At 31.5% G+C, this 23081-nt stretch overlaps 1 protein-coding gene across 8 annotated transcripts in view; it reads left to right on the forward strand.

Annotated features, from left to right (window-relative positions):
* LOC108686376 overlaps nucleotides 1-22809 on the forward strand; it is a 117081-nt gene extending 94272 nt beyond the window's left edge. For 7 of the 8 annotated variants that reach the window (XM_018191676.1, XM_018191667.1, XM_018191649.1 and 4 more), the window contains exons 8-11: nucleotides 10076-10195; nucleotides 13014-13285; nucleotides 20466-20582; nucleotides 21712-22809. In XM_018191676.1, coding sequence (XP_018047165.1) covers nucleotides 10076-10195; nucleotides 13014-13285; nucleotides 20466-20582; nucleotides 21712-21931 — 729 coding nt within the window. In that variant the 3' untranslated portion in view covers nucleotides 21932-22809. Of the gene's footprint in view, nucleotides 1-10075; nucleotides 10196-13013; nucleotides 13286-13738; nucleotides 13919-20465; nucleotides 20583-21711 lie in introns of those variants that run through there. The other variant, XM_018191709.1, reaches the window with a different exon arrangement.
* The last annotated feature ends 272 nt before the right edge of the window (nucleotides 22810-23081 follow it).

The raw sequence follows: 23081 nt of genomic DNA on the forward strand, positions 1-23081 counted from the left end.
CGGAAATGACGACAATGATAAAAACGAATAATGCGATAACGCACGAAAACGAAACCGACGAACGAAAACGACGGAAGGTAATGACCACATTGTCGGATATGGTGATGCAGTGCGGGGGCGGGGGCTGCTGCGTCCTGGAGCAGTGCTTTCAGTACCCCAGAAGAGCCCGAGAGCCCCGGGACTGCGGCTGCCAATTCGCTCTACTCCACAGGGCGGACATCGCGTGACCATCGGTACATGTCTTAAAATCTCAATTTTATCTTCTTGTGGCCCTACCTATACATGCTGGAGAGAAACCTCGGCTGTACCGAGGCTCTCACCCTGTCTTTCTACTACTGTCTCTCTTTCACCCTCACACACATTTATTTCTTTTGTGTCAGTGTGACTTACCCCATCTCTCTGTCTGTATATCTTCTTGTCTCACTTTTGAATCCCCACTTGTATTTCATAATTTTCGTTTTGGCGTCGGACGGGAAAAGTTATGATCTATTTAATCATTAATAAATTCTCCATCTTAAGGATTTATGAGACTCTTACTTGTCTCTTAGAGTACATATAATTATAATTATTTAAATAGCTAATTTTTATTTTTATCTTATTCTTGATATTTATTGTTATTATCAATGAAATTACAGAAAATTTAAAATAAAATTTTTTTCTTTACTTATAATTTACTATAAATTGATTTTAAATGAAAATTATATAAAAATAAGCTTCTTAATCATAAAGAAGTAAATCATTTTTTAGTATATGGGATAATGTGTTAATAATTTTATGCCAGTAATGCGTCAATGATTTCTGCAATTCAAGTTCAAATTTTTTAAATTGTAATTATTTCTTTTACATAATATAAGCGACTCCTTTTTTTTTACAAAATACAAATATCGTTCTATTACAATTATTTTACATTACATTGGGTTGTCCGGAAAGTTCGTGCCTATTTTGAAAATTGAAATGCAGAAGATTTAAATTTTTAATTTCATTTATTAAATTTAAATCTTTTGCGACACGAACTTTCCGGACAACTCAATATTTATCTAGATTTTTATTATAGTTAATATCTTTTAGGTCGTATAATTATTTTATTATAAAATTCTCTATTGTGAAATGATTAACTATTAGACATCATTTCCATTACTGACAAAAAATTTTCATAAGTTTAACTAGCAATTCGCGTGTGTAGAAAGAGTATGTTTTTTAATCATTGAACTCACATCTTTTAATTGTGTAATTATTAGGAAATTATTTCACATTTTATACATTTTTGTCTTTCTAAATTTCTAAAAATAATCAAACTTTATATCATAATGTACAGATAACGAATACGAATGTTTACTTTCTCATTTCTGTGCAAGTTATGATGTTACAAATATAATATTAATATAATAATTATGAGTACATACTAGCTACCGCGGTGAATCACCGCGGTAGCTAGTATGTACTCATAAATTATATGTATATTCGTAAATAATAAAATACAATTGACATAGAATTAGGATGTACATACTTACATCAAGGAAGTTAAAGCAAAATGTAAACACGTAGTTTCAATCAAAAAGAGAAGGATGGGAGTTACATTCGGTTCTCTCTTCCACATTCATTTCAATTTATCACTAATTATTGCATTGAAGAGAACTCAAATCCAGAGTCGGAACATCTACAGATTTACATTTAACTTCAACTTTGTTAGATATAAGTACATTCTAATTGTATATGAATTGTATTTTAACACTTATGAATATATAATTTATGCACTAAGAATAACGCAGAGGCACATATACATTTTTTTATTTATATTGGATTTATTCTTAGAATCTCACAAATATTATTTTATTTTATTTTAATTATGTGATACCATGATTGACATTAAATTATTGAAGATAGATTTTATAAAAATATTTTATGCGCGCGCGTGTTTGTGTGTGTGTGTGTGTGTGTGTGTGTGTGTGTGTGTGTGTGTGTGTGTGTGTGTGTTACATGATGAAAATTAGTTCGTTAAGTAATATCATTACTGCATATACACGTTCCTTCCATTTCCACTCTCGCAATCAATAACAGATCAAAGTAAAAAAGGAGATTGAGATATCGCCTTATGAGATGAAAGCGTATTTCTCCGGTGAGTCGAGGCTTGCCAACTTTTTTCACGTGGATATCGTTTTATTGATTATCGCTGATAAGATATAGAGTACAGAAACTCGAGATGAATTTCGTGAAAAAGAAGCACGTTCGAATTGTACATTTTATGGTGTACGTTTTGAAGAAATAAAAACTTTTACTCCTAAAGAAAATTCCGCATCTGAATGCGCAATACGTTTCTATGAAATTAATAATAAAGTATTACTTATTTGATTGATTCAGAAACTTGTTAGTCAGAAAGTTGTGTTTTCGATTAAACTTTTCTTTTAGAGAATTAATTGAAATAAAACAGTATATAATAACGCAAACTTATACGAACATTAATAAGGTAGCGTCACTGAAAATGCCTTTTCAAAAATTTTATTTATTCATTCATATTATCGAATCTATTTACAATTCATATAAATTGATTTAAAATACATAATAAATAATTGAGGAGAAAAAAAAGGTATCAATTTTGCAAAAAAGCTAGACTAGGAGATAGCAGAAACATGACTATCTATTTTGCAGCTCTGAGTTTTAATGAAGTCCTCGTAAGTAAAACGATTTCTACTTTGTCCGCAAATGAGCTTTGTTTCTTCCGAAATAGAAGGCTTTGACCGACCTGAAGGATTGGGTTCTGGTCAACTTGTAACTCAAAAAGCTGCTATTGACTTTGAGCTCGTCACTGTAATGAGAAAGCGCTTTGTGTGACCGCTTTGGAGCGCATATACATCTTATGAAAATGTATAGAAAGAGAGAGAGAGAGAGAGAGAGAGAGAGAGAGAGAGAGAGAGAAAGAGAAAGAGGGATGCTTTAGAGTTGGCAAGTCTTGTCCCGGGAGTTCTTTTATGAAGAAATAAAAAGGGTAAAAAGGGTTTTAATTGTAGTTAAAAGGAAGTTATTGATACACTCGGTCTAACGTTTATTGCATGTTAGTATATTATACTTGTATTATTCTTGTATATACGTATAGAATATCCTTTGTATAGACAATTTGAATACATAATACTGGCATTTGTTAACATAAAAGACCTGATCTAAAAAAGTTTTAAATATTTATCGTTCATGTAAATGAACAAAAAAAATGATATTTAATGATATTCAATAAATATTTGATAAACAATATTTTAATATATTCTTAAAAAGTAATATTTATATGTTTAGTATTCAGTTATTGACCGCGAATTAATTTAATCGTTTTAGGAAATTATATATCTTTACTCACAGAAAAAAACATTTTCAATAAAATGTTTACTATTGATTGAGAACTAAAAATAAAAAAAAAAGTTTTTATTTAAGTTTTAGAGATTTATAAATTTTTAAAGATTTTTGTGACGAAAGGTCGCATAAAAGATCAAAATTATAAATAATTTTTAAAAACTTGTTATTTTTGTCTGTTATTATTTTGTTTTGCCACAATTTAATGAAAATCAAATTTTTTAAATTTCAACTACATTCTTTTGGTAAATGGTAACTTTATTTATTGAACTTTTAACATAAATAAAAAGAATATTTTCTTTGAAAATATATAACACAATTAAAGAACCATTTTTTTAGAAAATCATAATAATTTTATTAATTTTAAACTTAGAAAAAAAAATTTTTTAGAACTTTTAAATTTATAAATAATTTTATTAAGACGCGTATTTAAAAAAAAAGCTTATGATGTATATTTCCGTTTATAAAATATCGTGACAAAACCAAGAAATCAATGTTTTTAAAATTATTTAAAATTTTTAATAAAATTACTTTTTGCAATTTTTTTTACGCGTAATTTTTTCACATAATCTCTAAAAATTACATTTATAAAAAGTTTTTTTTATATAATCTTTAATCTTCAATTAATGATATAATAAACATTTTACAGGAAGTGTTCTTTTTTACAAAGCTTTTATAATCTCTCAATAAATCTTAATTTATCTGACTTCATCAATATAACAATAATACAAATACTGTAATATTTATTTGTTTTGCCAGTATTAGCTTAATTAAGTGAGTCATATTCATTGAGTCGTAAATGAATTAATTTGTGTGACTTTCTCGTGATTGATATCATCTTATCGTATACATAGAAAGGACGAAATTCTCTTGGCTCATTTTCTGTAGTTAAGAGAAAATGGAAGATGTCCTGTGTACCACTCACATCCGTACAACAGCCAGGTCAACTCGCACGTGGAAAGTTTACACAAGATAAACACTCGCTCACAATTCGTACGTAAGCCATCGCCCATCGCGGATTTGCTAGCTCGGGATTGCGAGTGCATCTTGCTGTCGCTAAATTTATCTTGTCTCGAAGTCAACCAAGACTTCAAAGGTTAATAGCACGTTGACCTGAATCTGGTCGGAATCACGAAGTTCTGTCGGAGATGAGAGACTGACAGAATATAGAGACGCAGTAAATCTGATTGAATCTCCACCCTTCATCGGCGCGAGCTAATTAAATTGCATAACGTAAACTCCAGCCTGCGGCTGATTGAATAAATGTTACAAGAATTCATGCTCGATTTTTAACATGACCTATTTAACTTGAATCCATAACCAAGGGAAGCTTTCTAGAACGGTTTAATCCTCTCGTGTGTGTATCTCCTTTCGCGTCGACTATTTATTATTTTGCAAATAGTGCTGCACAAAGTGTTCGGTCATAAAGAGTGACTGGCAAGCGAAGCCCGCAGAATTGCACGGAGAGAAACCTACAAAAATTGGAGAGTACCCGACAGTTTATTTTTTATGTAACTGCCGTAAAAAATTGTATGCTAGTAAGCTGATACAAACACAAACAGTGTACTACATGAACTTGTTAACGGGCATTGTTAATAAATAACAACGGCTGGTTTTTCTTTTATATAATAAATCCGTGGAAACGGGGATTTGTTATGTAACATGTTTTTTTTAACATTCCATTTTGATCTTTTGAGCTTAGTTTCAATGTATACTAAGCGTCATAAATGTTATGATATTAAATAAGAAATTTTTCATATTTATGCGCCAAGTATTAAGTATACATCTATTATGATTGATCGTAAAAAAAAGATGTCAGTTATTAAAATATCGCTAATATATTTTGATACACGTGACACTGACATTTTCAAAACATTTTTTAAAGGTATTTTGATACTGTAACGGAGTGGATTGCTCGGATAATTTGGTGTATGCTTCCATTATTAAAATAATATTAAGCATTACATGCATGTATTTCCGCGGTTTAGAGCAAAACAAATATCACCGATGCGAATCCGACTATTTATTAGAGAAGTAAACTCTGCAATTAGTGAGTTGGTCTACACTGATCGCCTATTGCGTTTCAGATATCTATATTTCAAAAGGAAATATTAAAAAATTTTGAGATTAATCTTTAATGTGATGTGATATTATCAATTTTAAGCTTGAGATATTACGCAAATGCTAGCTGTCAATTAATACTTGACTATTAGCTTTGAATAATTACGATATGTCTATATATTTGCTGAAGATGTCTCTACAGAATACATTTAATTAAAGCACGTATGTACGTATGACGCCTAGTATCGTACAATAGCGTATCTACAACACTGTACTTGGAAATGTGTAGAGGGAAATGAAAGCTTTCAGGTCATGATGCACGGAAGCATCATGTCATTATAATTGTAACAAAGAGAAAGATTTTAATGTTTTTCATTCTCTTGAGGGATCACTGTAATTTCGTATACTGTACAATAATTTCTTTCATTGCACGCGCTTTCGTAGATATTTTTTATTAAAAAATTTATTTTATTCTATACGACTTTATCCATTGTTTAAAATTTAATTAAATTTATATATAATCATTCTGTATAATTTTCAAAGTTAGATGAAAAACGGTTTGTTGAGAAAAGAGATTCAGTTCATGATGTGAGAAAGAGAAATCATTTCGTTTGATAGAAATAATTGCGCAAAATTTAATTTACATCTTAATTCCGTAAATCATGAAAGCTTCCCGTTTTTTTTCTTTCATTCTAATTTATGAAAATATAATCAACCGATTTTGATTCTATAATATAAAATTTTTTTAATTGACTGAAAAAATTTGACTGAAAAAATTATATTTCTGATGATAACTACGTAAACTATCACTCATTATACAAGCCTAACTATTTACGAACAAAAGCTGTAAAATGTTACATGATCATATTTGCGTCATAAAAAAGTAACGGTCCACGTCTATTTCCGGGTTAGTATAGAATGGCGGCGCAGGATAGAAAATTTTTACGATCATATAGATAATATTCTAACATTAAAATGGAAACTTTTTTTCGCGTACAACATGAATTTAGATTCATGTTCCATTAACTCGATGTTTCCAGCTGCTTTAATTTTTAATGCGTTTTATTTCGCTCGTCTCTCCGTGCAATTCACAGATTCGCAAAATGAGAGGCAAAAAATAATCATGGCTCAAGCAATCGATGAAATACGCTCCAACGCGCTAACGCTGAATATTTTCTGGGGCACATTAAAAGCGGCTTAATTCTGAGCTTAGTTTTCAAAACCATAAATACACGATGATTGCCTCAACATCTTATGCACTTCTTATATAATAATAAGCATAAAAAAGTTTAACTCTCAATTACTAAAGATTAAAGAGAAATGAATGTAACTGTCATTCATATTGACAGATTGGAACGATCTTTTATGTATTTTATTTCTTTTACTTAATTTCGTCAACGACTCAATTTACAAGTCAATTTTATTTTTTTCTCATGATAACTGGAAAGGTAAATTATAAATGAGTTGAAGAAGTCAGTACTAAAAGAGAAGTACGCATCCTTTCGAAACACTTTATGAAATATCTGCGGTAAAGTTGATGTCGTTACGGTAGTTGCGAATTAATACTGCACAGTTTACGAGTTTTTCATTTAAACTACGCTAAAGCGCAGGAATCTTCCGATAAGTTTGTCCAGAAGTCTGTAAATAATTTAGGTGAGCGCTTTAAAAAATAAAATATCTTTGATCATCTCGCTTGAATGCATACAGATGCAAATTACATTCTCATGTTATCGCGACGCGAAAATGATGATAATGTATCATTATATGTGCAAAAGTAACAGATACCGCATCTGAAGCGTTAGAAATTAAAATCATCAGAAAACAAGAGTTACTCGTCGCACGAAGAGGACACCGTCTTTGTTCCGGATTTCCGTCCGATTTATTTCCAATAAATTCCCTTTTCGTTCAACGACACTCCCAGCAGCTTGATTTGAAAGCAGATCACCGCCTCTCAATTGCTTCGAGCCGCTTAAAAATTCAACCCCACCTCAATTACCTCTTTAAATATATATGGCACTCTTAAAGCACAATACCGAAGACTTTTATGCACAGGAGTTTATAATGCCAGTCGCTTGAATCGCATATTAGTGATTACGCGTGAAAAGTCATGCTATTGGTGCAACGAGGTAGGGCGCTGCTATTTTGTGTCGTTTGATCGTGTTTCGCCCCTTGTTTCACGATATTAACTTGAGCCACTTGTGTTATCGTTATAATATGTTGTGTTCACTTGCTGTCAAGTGCAGGGTTCATTTTGTTTTCATCGTTTTGTCACTCATTTTACGATTACGCTTATTTCCAAGATCAATATATGGCACTCTTATTGAAATCTGAAACAAGAATCAATTTATACTCTAGAGGATGAATTGGCGTCGTTAAATCAGCTTTGAACATTGCACCTCCTCGCATTAATGGCAGATTAAAACAAATAACCATTCCAAATAACGCCATTCCGAATTAAAGCTCCTGTTCACTCACGATTACAATCCATTACTATCTCAGATAATGACGTCAAAAGCGAGAAAATAAATAATAAGAATTAATATTTTGCCAAATATATTAATATAGAAATGTGATTTGTTAAAATAACGAAATAACTTACGATCAATAGAATCGAAAATATTTATAATATTATTTTACAAAATACAATAATATCAATGATGAGTTAACAGGAATTTTAAGACGATGTTCAGTGCATAATGCTTTTCATCATGATTATCGACTCATAAAAACGCTTACAATCTGAAATGCTTTCAAGTAGAGCCAGAGTAGCTCGTCGTATCGTGCAAAAATTCGTGTCAGTAAGAGAATGGATGATGTTACGTTGCAAAGAAGTACTGGCTCCCAAAAATTTTTTTGCGTAAAGAATTTTTTGTTACTTTTGCGATACGACAGCACGATTTATGCTATTAATGCTATTTATGCTGGCGATACGAAAATTCGGACGAAAGCGTGCTTCAAAAATATTTTTCATGGAAAACAAGGAACGTGGAAATAATCAGCATTGTTAATATAATTGACATTGGTTTGCGAATGAAGAGATCACGAGTTTTTTTTCAGTAAAAAATTTAGCAAATGTTTTTTTTCCTTCTAAAATTTATGTTTTTTAAATTCAACATATTTTATTTTTAATCGGAAAATATATTAATCTAATGATATTTGAATAAAACATTATTCAGTTTATTGTTGGATGTTTTTTAATATATGCTTTAATTGAAGAAAGTTTTAATATAGAAATTAGATAAATAAAACAGATTCTCGAAATAACAGATGCTGATTAAAATTAATAATTCTCAAATTTAATAATTTTATAATAAATAATTGTTTGTTATATATTTTTTAAGAATTTTACGACAACTATTAATTGCAGCGAAAATCGCAGAATTATCGCGTCATGCCATTTATTCGAAATCCGTAATCAATTCCTACTTGATTTAAAAAAATGTACAAGTATATCTGCAAAGCAAGATTAATAGTTTGTTATCGATTTTATGGAAATCACCATTTCGTCCGAGTTGATTTTCGATCGCCTCCAAATTTAATTAGCGTGTTCGAATATACGATGAACTTTGACGTGTAAGTATTTTCGTAGCCCGAACATCAGTCCCTGAATTTTTGTGGAAATGACATGACCGCGAGATGTGAGATCGATGCCCATATTTACCAGTAAGAATTTGAGAAGCGTTTTTAACGCCGTTAATATACGCTAGCACCTATCCCTAATTGCGAGGTTTAAATTCTTTCTCACCCTAAGTCAGTCGATATAGATAAATGATGTACGCGTAGCAACGTAGAGTGCAAAATTTAGAAACGTGCTCTTATCCCAGTTGTTCAAGAGAAATAGAACGTAAATAAGAAAGGGGCAATGCGATGAAGGTGCTACATTATGAGGATATTTGTTCTGTCATATCACGGTAAATCGCGTTTCTTTTCCCTGAATAAAAAGCGACATTTTCATATTATAATCATCATCACGTCGTTGTGCTGGTTGTCCCAGAAGTACCGTGCTTACCATGTTTCAAAATTTCATTACTTTTTACTTTACAAAAGACATTAGAAATTAATGTCAAAATAGAAATGAATTTAGCAAACTTTAAATTGTAATTTATCTCGATGAGATTAAAAATAAATAACTTTTTAACTCAACAGAAATTTATTTCAATCTCTCTTGATGTAAATTAATATATTTCTTTTAGAATTAAATATTAAAAAGAAAACCAAAATTATAAATGATCTTTAAATTATAAATATTTTATTGTGAGATCAATTTTATTTTAAATAAAATTTAATATGCCTTTCCATTTAGAACTGATTGAAGAAATATCATTTAAAGATTTATTTAAAGTTATTTAGTTTGTGTGAAAAAAAATTGTAAAAATTTTTTTTCTCTTTAATCTGTTAACTCTGATTAATAATTTACAAAGAGATTTACGAGCAAGAGGAATCGCGGGACTTCTGATGCATCCTGTAGTTCACTCTCGTCTCTGCAATTTTGTTCACGACACGGCACCCTCATTCGCTCGCCCCCGTCGGCCTTTCAACTTTTCTTATCACGTAGATCCCACGTGCATTAAAACGTCATACTTCTCGAGAGATCGCGCTCGACTGCAATTATCATCGCCGTCGATCGCGCTTTCTCTCCCGTTCTGATAACGTGATCAGAAACGACTGAAATTTCCAGCATCTGCACTGGTCGAGCCATCACGTGGACTCCTTAGACAGCGGCGGAGCTTTAGGCTGGCCGAGAACCTCGAGGCCGCGCGTCAACAGTGCCATCGACGTGGCCGGCTTCCTATCGCAGGTAAGTAATCGTGTCGGGAAAAATCCACATAGAGAGATCGATGGATTACGTGAGGTGGACAGCCGCGTCCTCGAACCGACCCGATCGATCGACTGGCGCGATTTCGCCGCGACCTTCTCCAGAGGTGGAGCGGACGCAAGTCGCGTAGCTGCCGCGTAATCGTGCCGATCCATGAGGCCAGTTTCCGATTATAGCAATCGGGAAGATTGAAATCGGAAATCAGTGGAACCGGTGGGCGAGTTCCGAGGATAACATTTAACTTTAACTACATGCTACAAATTGTTACAACGATTCTCTGTAATAATCTGTAACTTTCCTTGAATTTATATCTTGATTGACACTTGGGTGATCGAGAATAGAATGATTGAGAAATAAATTATCGAAATTTAAATATGTGCAGCGTATCCTGGAACTCAAGCTGGTTCATATTTCTAACATGACACTGACAATACGATATATATGGTACATATCATAGATGCATATCATACACATATATCAGATGCATATTGGAATTATTGTTAAGATATATATGTATTTTTTACAACAAAATGAAAAAAATTATGAAAAAATTATAAATTATATGTATATATTTGAAAGTAATACAAAAAAAATTTGGCAGTAATTAAAACTGGGATAAAAAATTATTTTAATTAGAAGTAGATACGTTTTTAAAAAATAATGAAAATAAAAGAGAAAATTGTAATTTAAATTATAAAATTGTTAAATATAAATTTTAATTTTATTTTGAATTATTTAATATGCATATAATATTTATTTTTATATAGTATATAGAAAGTATAAATTTCCAATTCCAGTTATTTTTTGCAGAGACATTATGCTGATGCATCCTTAAGAATAAAATATACTAAAACAATATATTATAATAACGAAATATATAAACTTATAATTTTTAATTCATTTTCAGTCAGATATCTAATATTTCAATTTAATCTAAATGGCAAAAGAAATAAATGAATTTCTAAGAATTATGAGATAACGTGAACTAGTTAAATTTTTATAGTAAGATAACGTTGAATTTTAATAACATCATTAGAGTAGAATTGTCAAATAATACATCGTCGCGTTTCTTGTCTTTGTAGATAGAAATGAAGATCACGTTATACCAGCTTTTTGCATAATAAATAAGTGGCTGCGTTTTTCGTTTCGAAAGTCTATTTCAATTATATAATACATGAGAGAACAACAGTAGAAAGAACAAGTAATCATTAAACTTGACGAGACAAAGATGAAGCAAAAATTTATTAATTTCATTTCATGTTTTTTTTTACAAAAACAAATATCGCGCGATTGTCGCGATTGATTATTTTATCACAACAGCTCGCGGACTATTAATCATGATCACTGCAACAGATTGCCTTCCAAAAATTGAAACCATTTTCCGCGTACCGGAACAATCACCCGTGAACATTGCCTTCCCTTTGCACGATTGTTACACGATTGTTATAGTTTCAGATTGCGCGTTTCGGCATATATTGTTAACTTAACGCAACCAAGTCGAAGGGAATAACCATATCCCTCAGTGCGACAGTTATTTCAATAAATAATGAACACGAAAGAGTTCGTGCGAAAGAGATACCTCAAACGTCAAAGTTCAAGGTAGTCTGTGGCGAAGTGTAGCATCAGATGATCGATATGTTCGTGGATTACTTGTAAGGAAATGGACAAATTCATTTTCGCCGCATGAACGATGTGTGTATTACATTTCCAAATCGCGATTCTCTCATTCTAAGTCGGCACTGGATGTCTATCTATTATTTGTCGTATACACTTTGTATATTATATATATTTATATATAAATACATAATAAATTTATTTGTATATTCATACACATTATATTGGGACACTTTGCCGTCACAATTGGCACAATACTACTAACGACAATTGGCTCGCAATTGGCACAGTACTAGCACAGTAATATCGTTAATAATATAAGATTCTTTGCTTGATGTTCTTCAAGGTCGATATTGCACACGCGATTTGCTGCATTCAGCGTATTCTTTGCAACAGCACGCGGAATTGACAGACTAAATTGTCCGGATAATCAATCGTTGCCAATTTCTGACAAATTACGAATTTACAAGACAAATGTATAAATTAATACCTCGGTGCTCTTCTTGCATTATATATATCGGTGTTATTTCATTTCTGCGAAACGCCCACGAGAGTTCACGGGTTGATCAGCCCGAATTCGCTTCGTTGCGTTCGTGACACAAAATCGATCATCTCGCAAAAAAAATACATATCCGGTACTGCGTCGCTATTCGCAGTTTTTTAATCCGTATTTCGAAGATCGAAGTTAATCTTGTGCATGAAGGAAGACAAGCACAGCACACATTTACAATAAAAATAATTCTGTAAATATCAACTAAAAGTAACATCAATTATAATTTCACACTCAACAATGTGACTGTTATATAATACATACATTATACTTATTACACTTATATTGTTAAGTATGAAATTATCCTTGCAGCAACGTTATTACAATATTGCTGAAATGATCTGTGCTGTGTGTATGAGATTGATATTATATTACTTTTAGTTGTATTACATTTATTCGTAAACATATTTCTCTCAAAGAAACGTTACACCTTTCAATTTTATAAACGTTATACTCTTCTCCCTTTTTTACTTATACGTCACTATCTTATGCTACCACATTACACTCGTATTACACTAAATGGCGCACAACGTGAAAAAGAATCTATGAGAAGTTCAATTCTGTTAAAAAAAAAAGGAAATTGTTAAAAGCATCATCCCAATCACTCTGAGCACGTCCGACGACTTGTGATTTCAGGAATTTCTGCGACGCCACGGGTCCACGTCCAAATTGTGTCGTAAGGTTCGCAGTGCAGATAATTTACCTCTTGCGTCAACAAATCGCCAGGATCCTCGAAGGAACTCCAAGGACGACAGTACCGAAGGCGACCGGGAGTCCTTTTTGAAGCCAAATCAAGACGACAAGTCCGAGGATCAGGACTCAAGGAGGCAGAGTAGTCTTGAGAGTGCAACGAAGGACAATACGGAAACATCGCTATTGGATCCTAGTCATCAGCAGTCTTCTTCAAGGTAGATTAAATTTAAGGGTCACTCTCATACACCGATTTTCGATTCTTGTTCCTTTGACCCGATATTTTAGCCACGCTAAAAGAGTTGCGCCTTGGCATAAAATATTCGTGTGGACTGTTATGGAGAGAGAACTAAAATTAATTTTCTCAAATTTCAACGTATTATGTTTGTCAGTTACTTCAGCGTTCGATATTATTCAATTTCTACTATTATCAGAAGAGATTCCGCGCTCATAGCAATTAAGCGAATATTCGAAACAATATTTGACGTTCTAATTCCAATGCAATATTCATATGTTCAAACCAGACTGAACTAACTCACTTACAGCGATAGAATTATATATGCCTTTACGTATGTTATGCCCTTACGCGTATTACACGCAGTTAAATATGATTTAACATTATCTTGAAAGCAAAGTAAACTCTCTAAGAAATTTGCATTTGCCATTTGCAGCATGAAGACGATATCCTTATAAATCAACAACTTGGACGGACACGCTTCTTTATCCTGTTTCGTCAATAGTAATCTGTTATGTGATATATGATTATATGATTAGATGAAATCATAGAAGAATGATAAACGATTGTTAAAGACTTATACGTCCGTTCGGGAAATAAATTCATATTGACCGTAGAACTGCATTGTGATTTTAGACGAAGGGTCCTCTGTCCACTCTCCTCATTATCTTATCATTTATTATCAAATGTTTTTGCTCACAAATCTCAAAACGATTTTACGAGCACTTGAATAATACAATAGAGACCGAAACGGCGCTCTTCTATCATGGGATGCATGTACAAATATTCCTCGACGAGCTTCCGTGAGCATATTACATTTCAATTGCTGCATCAAAAAAGCATGGTCATCCTATAATATTTTTTTTTGTAGATGTTCACTTACACTCGTGTAAACAAAAATTATGACAGCGGCAATTTTGCGGCAATTTCGTGGAAAAATATTATTCATATAAATGCTGAATAATAATAACTTTCATTCGTGATGTAAATTCGCGCGTTTTATTTTCACAGCTTTCCACAAGATCTCTAGAAGTCTGGAAATTATGAGTAAATTTTGTAAATTGAGCGAATCTCAGTTTCAGTGACAGAAGGGAAAATCAGCTGCGAACTTTCGTAATCTGTCATTCAAATTAAGATTGCAAGTTGTACGAAGCATCTCGTAAAGTCCTCATAACTGATGGATGTACACTCTAAAAGTATTTGATCACCTCAATTTTTGTATGTATATCTTTTTTTGTATATATATCTTTTTTATATACTTGAATTCCGTTATAATTCTATCGTATTCTTATATTGTATGTAGAATTAAAAATTTTTAGCTATTAAACATTATTAAGTCTAATATCTAGAAAGTAGAAAAAAATGGAAATTCATTCTTCTTCATTTAATTAAGAACAACAGAGTGGATAAATATTTTTGAACAGTAGTGTTTTATTCAATGTATACAAATTTGCGAATTTTATAAAACTACACACTCGACTGCACGCATCGCAATTGCTTTCTATACCAATTTTATGTTGTATATGCTCTTGCAACAATTATGAATTATTAAATTACGAATTTACACATATTTCCACATATTTTTGCGATCGTGATATTTTGCACCGGTTGATAATTTCCATTTCATGGAACACCATCATTTCTTTGTTAAGAATACAACTCGTGTTCGTTTAATATAAATATAGTTTAATGCTCGTGTTCACTGACATTTATATCAAATTAAACGTTGTATTCATGTGCACATGTATATATAATTTCAAAATGTTAAATTTCCTGTTGTTTGAGATCGACACGATTTATAAAATATTTACAGTTAACCAGTTTAAACCTATAAAGATTACAATTATTAATAATGGTATCAATCGAATGTATAAATTTTAACTATTTCAAGTGAAATATTACGTTTTTGCAAATTGATATTATTGTACATCTGAATTAGCATTGAGATAAATTGTTATATTTTCTCTCCTGTCATTGAAATTGATATCTGCTCAATTCACAAAATTTCCATCTCATAATTCTAGACTTTTAAAGATCTTGTGAAGAGCCATTAAAAAAATGTGAATAAAATCATCATTCACACATTTGAGGTATCTGATAAATAAAATATAATTGGAGAATAAAAAATATCAGAAAAGAACATTCTCAATGGAGGAATATATTTAAGGATGTTTCGGCTGATATTAGTTAAATATTAGTAAAAAATTCAATCAAAAAATCATACCAGTTAAAAAATTTTGTTATAAATAAGCCAGAAACCAGGTGCAAAAAAACAAAACAAAGTATTTAACTCTGAATAGCTTTTACAGCGCAATTATCATATTTTGCTACAGTTTTAATAAAATAACTTTTAAATGAATAAGTGAATCCGAATGAAATTTTACATGAATATTTATTAGAGTTTTATTAGTGTACATAAATAATTTGAATTGAAAGGCAGATAAAAAAAATTAAATGACTTTTAAACTACAATAAAAGAATTATGTTCAAATTTTACACAGCTCAGACGTGATACTAGAATAATCTGAAATTTTTATATTTTTGATAATGCTTCGACACAAATATCTTTAATGAAAAACGAAACAAAGTTTTAATCCTCAAAGAATTAGTCATTGTCATGTTAACTTTTCGAAACATAAATACAATGCGTGATAATCTAAAGATTATAGGGAAAGAGATAATGTAGAATTTTTTTTGGTAATATAATTACATCGATAAAATATGCGGAAGAATATATTATATTGAAATTCTATATATATACAGGAAATTTCTATATATATAACATTATTTTTTTCTCTTCTTTTTTCCAGGTATAAAATCCATTTTCACAATTTCTAAATTAATATTTGAATCTAATTAATCCTTATAAATTAAAGATTTCAAAATTCAGGCTTAATAGTCCTGAAATAGTTGATATCGATATCAGCATCTCCACTTTAATTTATCCTATGACCAGATTTGCTGCCGATACCACTCGAAGCGATCTATATAGTTGTTAGAAATGCAGATCGTCGGGGGCGCGACTTACACAGAATAAATGCATCGACCTGGCCGTAGCTCGCGTCAGGTGTACTCTCGCTCCTTGAGCGAGCGATAATGATGATCCGGGGAATTTAAACGGGGTGATACATCGTTCGTTGCGGGAATGCGACGAACTTCGATCCGCGATGCAAGCTGATGTATGGCTCCGTGGTTGGCCAGCCAGCTATCGATCACAATTTCAGTATAGGCGATGCCCACTTGACCCGTACCTCGCATGTAAATGACTTCGCTACTTTGTGACCCTTTCTGTTAGTAGTCATTCGACCTTCTCGCTTTTCGTAACGCTCTGCTACGTCGCTATCATTAAGCGATTAGCATCAGCGATGATATCGTCAACGATCTTTGCATTGGTCTTGGTTGCAAGAATGCACGACGTGCGATGTTTAATTCTTTGACTGCCAAGGGTGGCAGTTAAAGTTACCCAAGAATAAAATAGAATGGTTTATATATTGAATAAGTTTCTCTCTCTCTCTCTCTCTCTCTCTCTCTCTCGATCTCGCTCTCGCTCTCTTCTTTTTTAATTATCAGAATATATATGTTAACGTATCTGATTAAAGCTCTACATCTTGCTATCAAAATGCATTTAAAGGAAGTTCTGTGTAAAGAAGATTAATAACCAAAGAATTATATGAACTATACATATTCGCTTTTATCGTATAAAACACTCATTTCAAAAAATAATTAAACAGAAAGAGAGAGAAAGAGAGAGAGATTAATTTTACAATTTTAACTACATTGTGCCAATAGAGAAGATGATTATTGAAAAATAATATCTCATAGTCTTTTGGTTCTTTATTTAGAAATTATTAATTTTACATGTTGATAAACGTAATAAATGATGAGATCATCACGAAAAACATTTTTGCTTCAAATTGAAAAACTATTTCGACGTAATTTTAGTATACTTATTCCTTTTAGTAATAGAAGATTTAACGAGTTTTTTGAATCTATATTTACATTATTTCCAACACTGGAATTTTTCAACATAGTTACGATAAATTGGATTGTGGATTCTTATTTCAACATTGATTATGACGATCATTATATTAAATGAATTGTGAATAATGTAATTTTAAATTTATTTTTATTTACAGTTTATTATAAATAGAATAAATATATCGTAGGAATCAAACGTATCGGAATACGAATTAAAGCGCGATTAATATAATATGTGTTGTAATGACTCATTTCCGTGTCAAATTATTGAATGGCGAAAATTTTCAAATTGATCAAATATAATAATTTTATGATATATCTATACTTAGATATATTTTTTCTTCTTCTTCTATCCTCTTTTAAATTTCTTATTTTATACATTTATACGAATATAAAAAGAATTTTCTCAAATTACTTCTACTTTTGAATACATTGAAACTTCTTACATAAAAAGATCATTTATATTCTATATCATTATATTATTTATATTTTTATCAGTGATATAATATTTTAATACATTATTAATTATATTTTAAAATGAGATTGATAAATAACCGTTAGTTTATATTAAAAAATTGAAATTAAATACGCTAATCTTTCAAAAATTCATCTAAATTTACGAAATTTTTAAATAAATTAAAGATAAAAGTCAGATACAAAAAATATTTTTAATATAACATTGATTGCTTAAATATATTAAGGCTATGCAAAAATCTGATTAATAACTTAAATAATAATTACTGTTCGTATGTAATATACGTAAACCAGAAATAGAAATTGTGAAATTGATCAATTCCTCTATCTTCTACCGCTCACTTCGTCTGGACGTTCGGAAAAGCTTTGAAGTACATAAGAAATACATCTATAAATTGATAATAAATCCATACTTCTCTGAAGACACAAAATAGAAATTGGATTTTATATCGTAACTTCATACAAAATGCAATGCAATAAACAAAATGAAATAAAACGATAATAAAGTGTCGATATGGATCTGAAAATTACATTAGGCAATAGCAAGAGTTAATATAGTTGCTACAAATTAATATACTTGCAGCGTCTCACCTCCATTATAAATCGATCATTTCAGATAATTTCAGAATCCGATATCAGCCGCAATAGTTATATATGCTAGGTATAAGACCACTAACAAATTCCACCATTTCTAGTTATTTGTTAGCCTAGTTATCTACATGTTTCATTTCTATTCTTTCTATATCATAAAATAATTTTCTATCCCTTCTATATTATAAAATAATTTTTATCAGAGATTGATTTTCAAGAATTTATAAAAATATAATTTTCTATTATTTTTTTGTTAGAAAGGATATATTTTACAAGCTTAAAATTAATGTAACATTACAGAAATATATTTTGGAAATATATTTTTCGTTCTTATCAAAATATATTGGGACTTGATTTTATATATTACGTACATATCGTGATCGTACATATCACATGGCACGGTAACTGTGATTGTTCTCGTGACAACTTTTCATTTCCTTCGGCAACATGTTGCACCGTCCAAGTTGGGATGTCTTTTCTTAGAACGCGATTGTGTGATTTAGCAATGATCTCGCATGCCGTAAGAACGTTCCCGAGTATATATTTAGGTCGTTTAAATTCTACAATCGCGCACACACACGTTGTTTGGATACGTTCCATGGCAAACGTCCTGCTTTCCTTTCTAACATCACATCATTTCCATAATGTCAACGTTACATGCACATGTGTCGCTACACGCAGCTGCTATATGAAGTTATGAATTATAAAAGTGCGACGCGTGCATAGACGTGTAGGTACGCAAACTTCCTTTTCTAACTCCTAGCTTGATTTTGTTCGTAGTTACGCAAGTTGCGCGTCATTTTTCCTTCGCCGACTTTATCTCCCTTGACATTCAGAACTCTCTATCTAGTGATTACTATCGTCGCCGAGCGACTATTCTGAGCGAGAACGTTACCTGGCGTAAATTCCCGCGGCGTAATTGACGTGATATCTTGATCAGTCTTTGACAAAACACCTACTTAAATTTTTTTTTAATTTACACAGCTTACAGAGCTATAATCAGAAAGACAGAGATGAATATACACTATTTGATATTAACTGTTTTAGTACTTTAAGCTTCAAGCGACAATGATTACAGTAGGGTGATGTTATGTGTAATATTTAAAGCACACAGACATTTTACTTATAGATTAGAATTAATGAAAATTACAGCATTACTAAACTGATAATATATACACTTTAATAACAGATTTTTATTTTTTATAATTAGCAAGTGATTACATTATTGATCAAGTTTTTTTTAATCTATTAAAATCGATAATACACTGCTGGAAATTGAAATTGCAACATCAAGAAATTTACAACATAGAACATCTATGTTGGGGGAAGAATGTAAACAAATGATTAAAATTTCAAAAGGTTTATTGTATAATTTATTGAAAAATATTGAATTTTATTTTAACAATTTATAATTTAATATCAGAAAACTGATCAGTAAGTATCTCTTTAATATGATTGAGTATCGTCTTTAGTTCTTTACTGGATCTAAATGTAGAAATCAATATATTAAAGTAATTAAAGAATCATTGAGTGCTCACTGATTGAGTGATCAGTTTTTCTGCTGAACGCAGCCAACTTCATTGTGTAACATTGCATTCCAAACATTTGTTTATGATGTTGATGTAATGATTTGTTTATATAATTTCCATTAATGATAATACATGAATGATAATCAGATGTCTATTTTTTGATGTTGCAATTTCAATTTCGAGCAGTGTATATAAATAATAACAGATTTTTATTTTTGATAATCAGTAAGTGATTATATTTTGTCAATAATTTCTTTTTGGTCATCATATAAAATAGTGAATATTCAAAGTTAGAAAGTAAAATAGATTTTTACAGATCCAAATTAAACGCACGAGACATGAATTATATTTATCGGCCTTACTTGTCGATCAACTTCAATGTCGAATTTGATTTTGTAGTAGTATTAGTTTGTAACTTTGCTCATCGATATATATTTGCCGAGAATATATATTATATCGCAAGTTTTGATATACAAATATAAATATCGTACATGATGTGTACGATATAATACCACTTTGCAAGTTATACAGAACGTGCGAATATCGAAATCTCTATCATCAAGAATGATCGCGTTCATATTCATGTTTCAGGGACTCTCCGGTAGCATCTTCGTCGTTAGTCACTAGACGTTTTGGGGGATGGCGCACCGGCGGAAGCCACGAGTACGTCAGATGCCCCGTGCGACAGCCTGCTTCCATGGACGAGCGGTAAAGATGATCCTTGGTTTCATTCGATTCTAATTTAAGAACACGAAGGCTATCAGTAGCCATCGAATTTTGACCTCTTTATTCTCGATAAAGATTTACAGTCAAATATTAACAGTGCATCTGATAATCGCGGGATCTTACTGCGATAATTGACAAATATCTACGACCTGTAAAATGCATCATTTTATGAATACCCAACAAACACTCGATATTTATAACTTAAAGTGTTTCCCTGAAGCTGTCGATCATAAATACAGCGTTGTAGATGACGTCGTCTTGTCCCACAAATATCTCCCCTGTCTGTTAAAAAATAACGACTTGATCATATGTCGAACCTTGTGCAAGGTCAACAGTACCAGTACATGCACGTACATGCACGTATAAATTAAGTATATTTCTAAAGATTCTTTTATAACCAGTTTTTAACATAGATTTAATAATACTTACATTTTGCAAATCGCAGGATAGATGTCAAATGTATGAATAAATTTCAGAGACAAAATTTCAATCATGTTTTTCATATAATTTTTAATCAATTACAGATTGAAATTCGTTTAATCATGCATTTTTTAAATTTGTTTGACGACTTCTATATATATATATATAGAAGATCGAAAAACGTTAATGAAAATATTAGATAACAATATAAAGATTATGCGTTTCGCGGGTTTCTTCCGTGGAATCCATTTTTGGAATACCAATGTTTCGTGAACCAATTCACTTCATCAGGCGAGGAGCAGCTTGATACTGAGTATCAGAAAGGACCCGTGGAAATCTCAAGAATAATATTAAATAACAACTTTATTTTGTTACAAAAATATGATTACAACTAATTACAATACAAAAGTATACATAACAAAAATTCTCAGTTTTTATTACAATAATATCATTATTGGTGACAATTTCATAATTTTAAAACTATATGTTTCAATATTATGTTTTAATATTATATGTTTAACATTTGCTTTATTATTCCATCCTATTCCACTTATTCCCACTTTAAATTATAAGATCTTAATTAAAAGAAAAAAAGTGCCGATTATTAAAGGGAACTGATTTCAGTTAAAATTAGATTTTAAAATTAGATTTTTTTAGATCAATATCGATTAATTCCATGGAAATCCCGCAGGTGTTATCGGCGATCGTACGAGTCCGATGTCACTCGTCCACTACGACACCATCATTATCACCGACGCGCAGATATCGAGCGGCACACGAAAAGCTGCGAGTATGCGAAACGGGCAGCTACGGAGTCGAGCATCGAGGTCCAACACTTCGGTCTGCCGATCCTGAGTGTAAGCGAGCCTAGCCCGCCAGATGAGAGCGAACGCGTCGACGATTACTTGTAGGACTTGCTTGCCGAGGACTTCCTCAAGGAGCTCCTCGTGTGATCCGCTGCGATCTCGCCCTTAGTCTTCATCCAGCGACTTTCTCCCAAGTCGGGACCCGGACATTTTATTCTCCCGTTGTCGAGTTGCCGCCGTGTTGACCCGGGACCGACGGTGCCATCGCGACTTCCCAGGAGATCGCGATAGGTACACGTAAGTCGGAATAAAACGGGAGAGCGCGGGTTTCTCGATCGCGTGCGCTCTATCCTTGTTCGTTATAAGCGATACTTTCACGCGTACTTATCTTAGAAGAATTCAGAAGTCATGAATATATTTGCTACTTGTAATATAGGAACTGCGCAAGAGTAATCGAACTTGTGTTTGATCCGAACTTTGCATATTTCTCAGCGTTGGTAAACGGTTTCATACTGCATAGATCTTTAGATCCACGTCTCTTCTTTGAACATCCTAAAGATCTTTTCAAGACGTCTCTCGAATAAAATGTACTGTGTGAAGTATAAATGCTAAATATCAATTAACTTTCAACATAATGGATCTGCTCGATATACATTTTTCAATATTTTAAAATCTCCCTAAAAAGATCAATCTGATGTTACATATGTAACATATGTATGATGTAGATATTAAAAAATATATGTGCATATTTAAATCTGTGTCCTTTTATAATGTTTCGAGGGAGAAGTAAGGTTCGGATCAAACTTGACCATCCTTTGTATCGTATTTTAAGATGTATGTGGCTTGGTGGATAATTTCGTTACCTCTCGATATTATAAATGTGGATTAATACTAATTTGAGACAGTAAGAAATCAGAGTTGAATTTTCATAAATTAAAATCAAATTCACTGCATATCTTTACTTATGATGGAATATCTTGACGTAACGTGCAATTTAAGGATAATTAATATCAATATTAATATTTTAAGCTTGGATATATAAATCGTTTGTATAGATTCAATCAATTACATTTTCGATGAAATGCGTAATAATAATAACACATACGTTTCCTTCCACTTCGCACTGTCTTCTGGTTTGCTTATCTCTGTATATAAGAGACATAGGAAACGGCATTTTCCCATTTATCACTTATTAAAATACGATATAAAGTCTAAGTTTTTCCAACTTTATAATATAATTTGAAATATATATATA

The sequence above is a fragment of the Atta colombica genome, unplaced genomic scaffold (assembly GCF_001594045.1).
Source record: "Atta colombica isolate Treedump-2 unplaced genomic scaffold, Acol1.0 scaffold100, whole genome shotgun sequence".
Taxonomy (NCBI): Eukaryota; Metazoa; Arthropoda; class Insecta; order Hymenoptera; family Formicidae; genus Atta; species Atta colombica.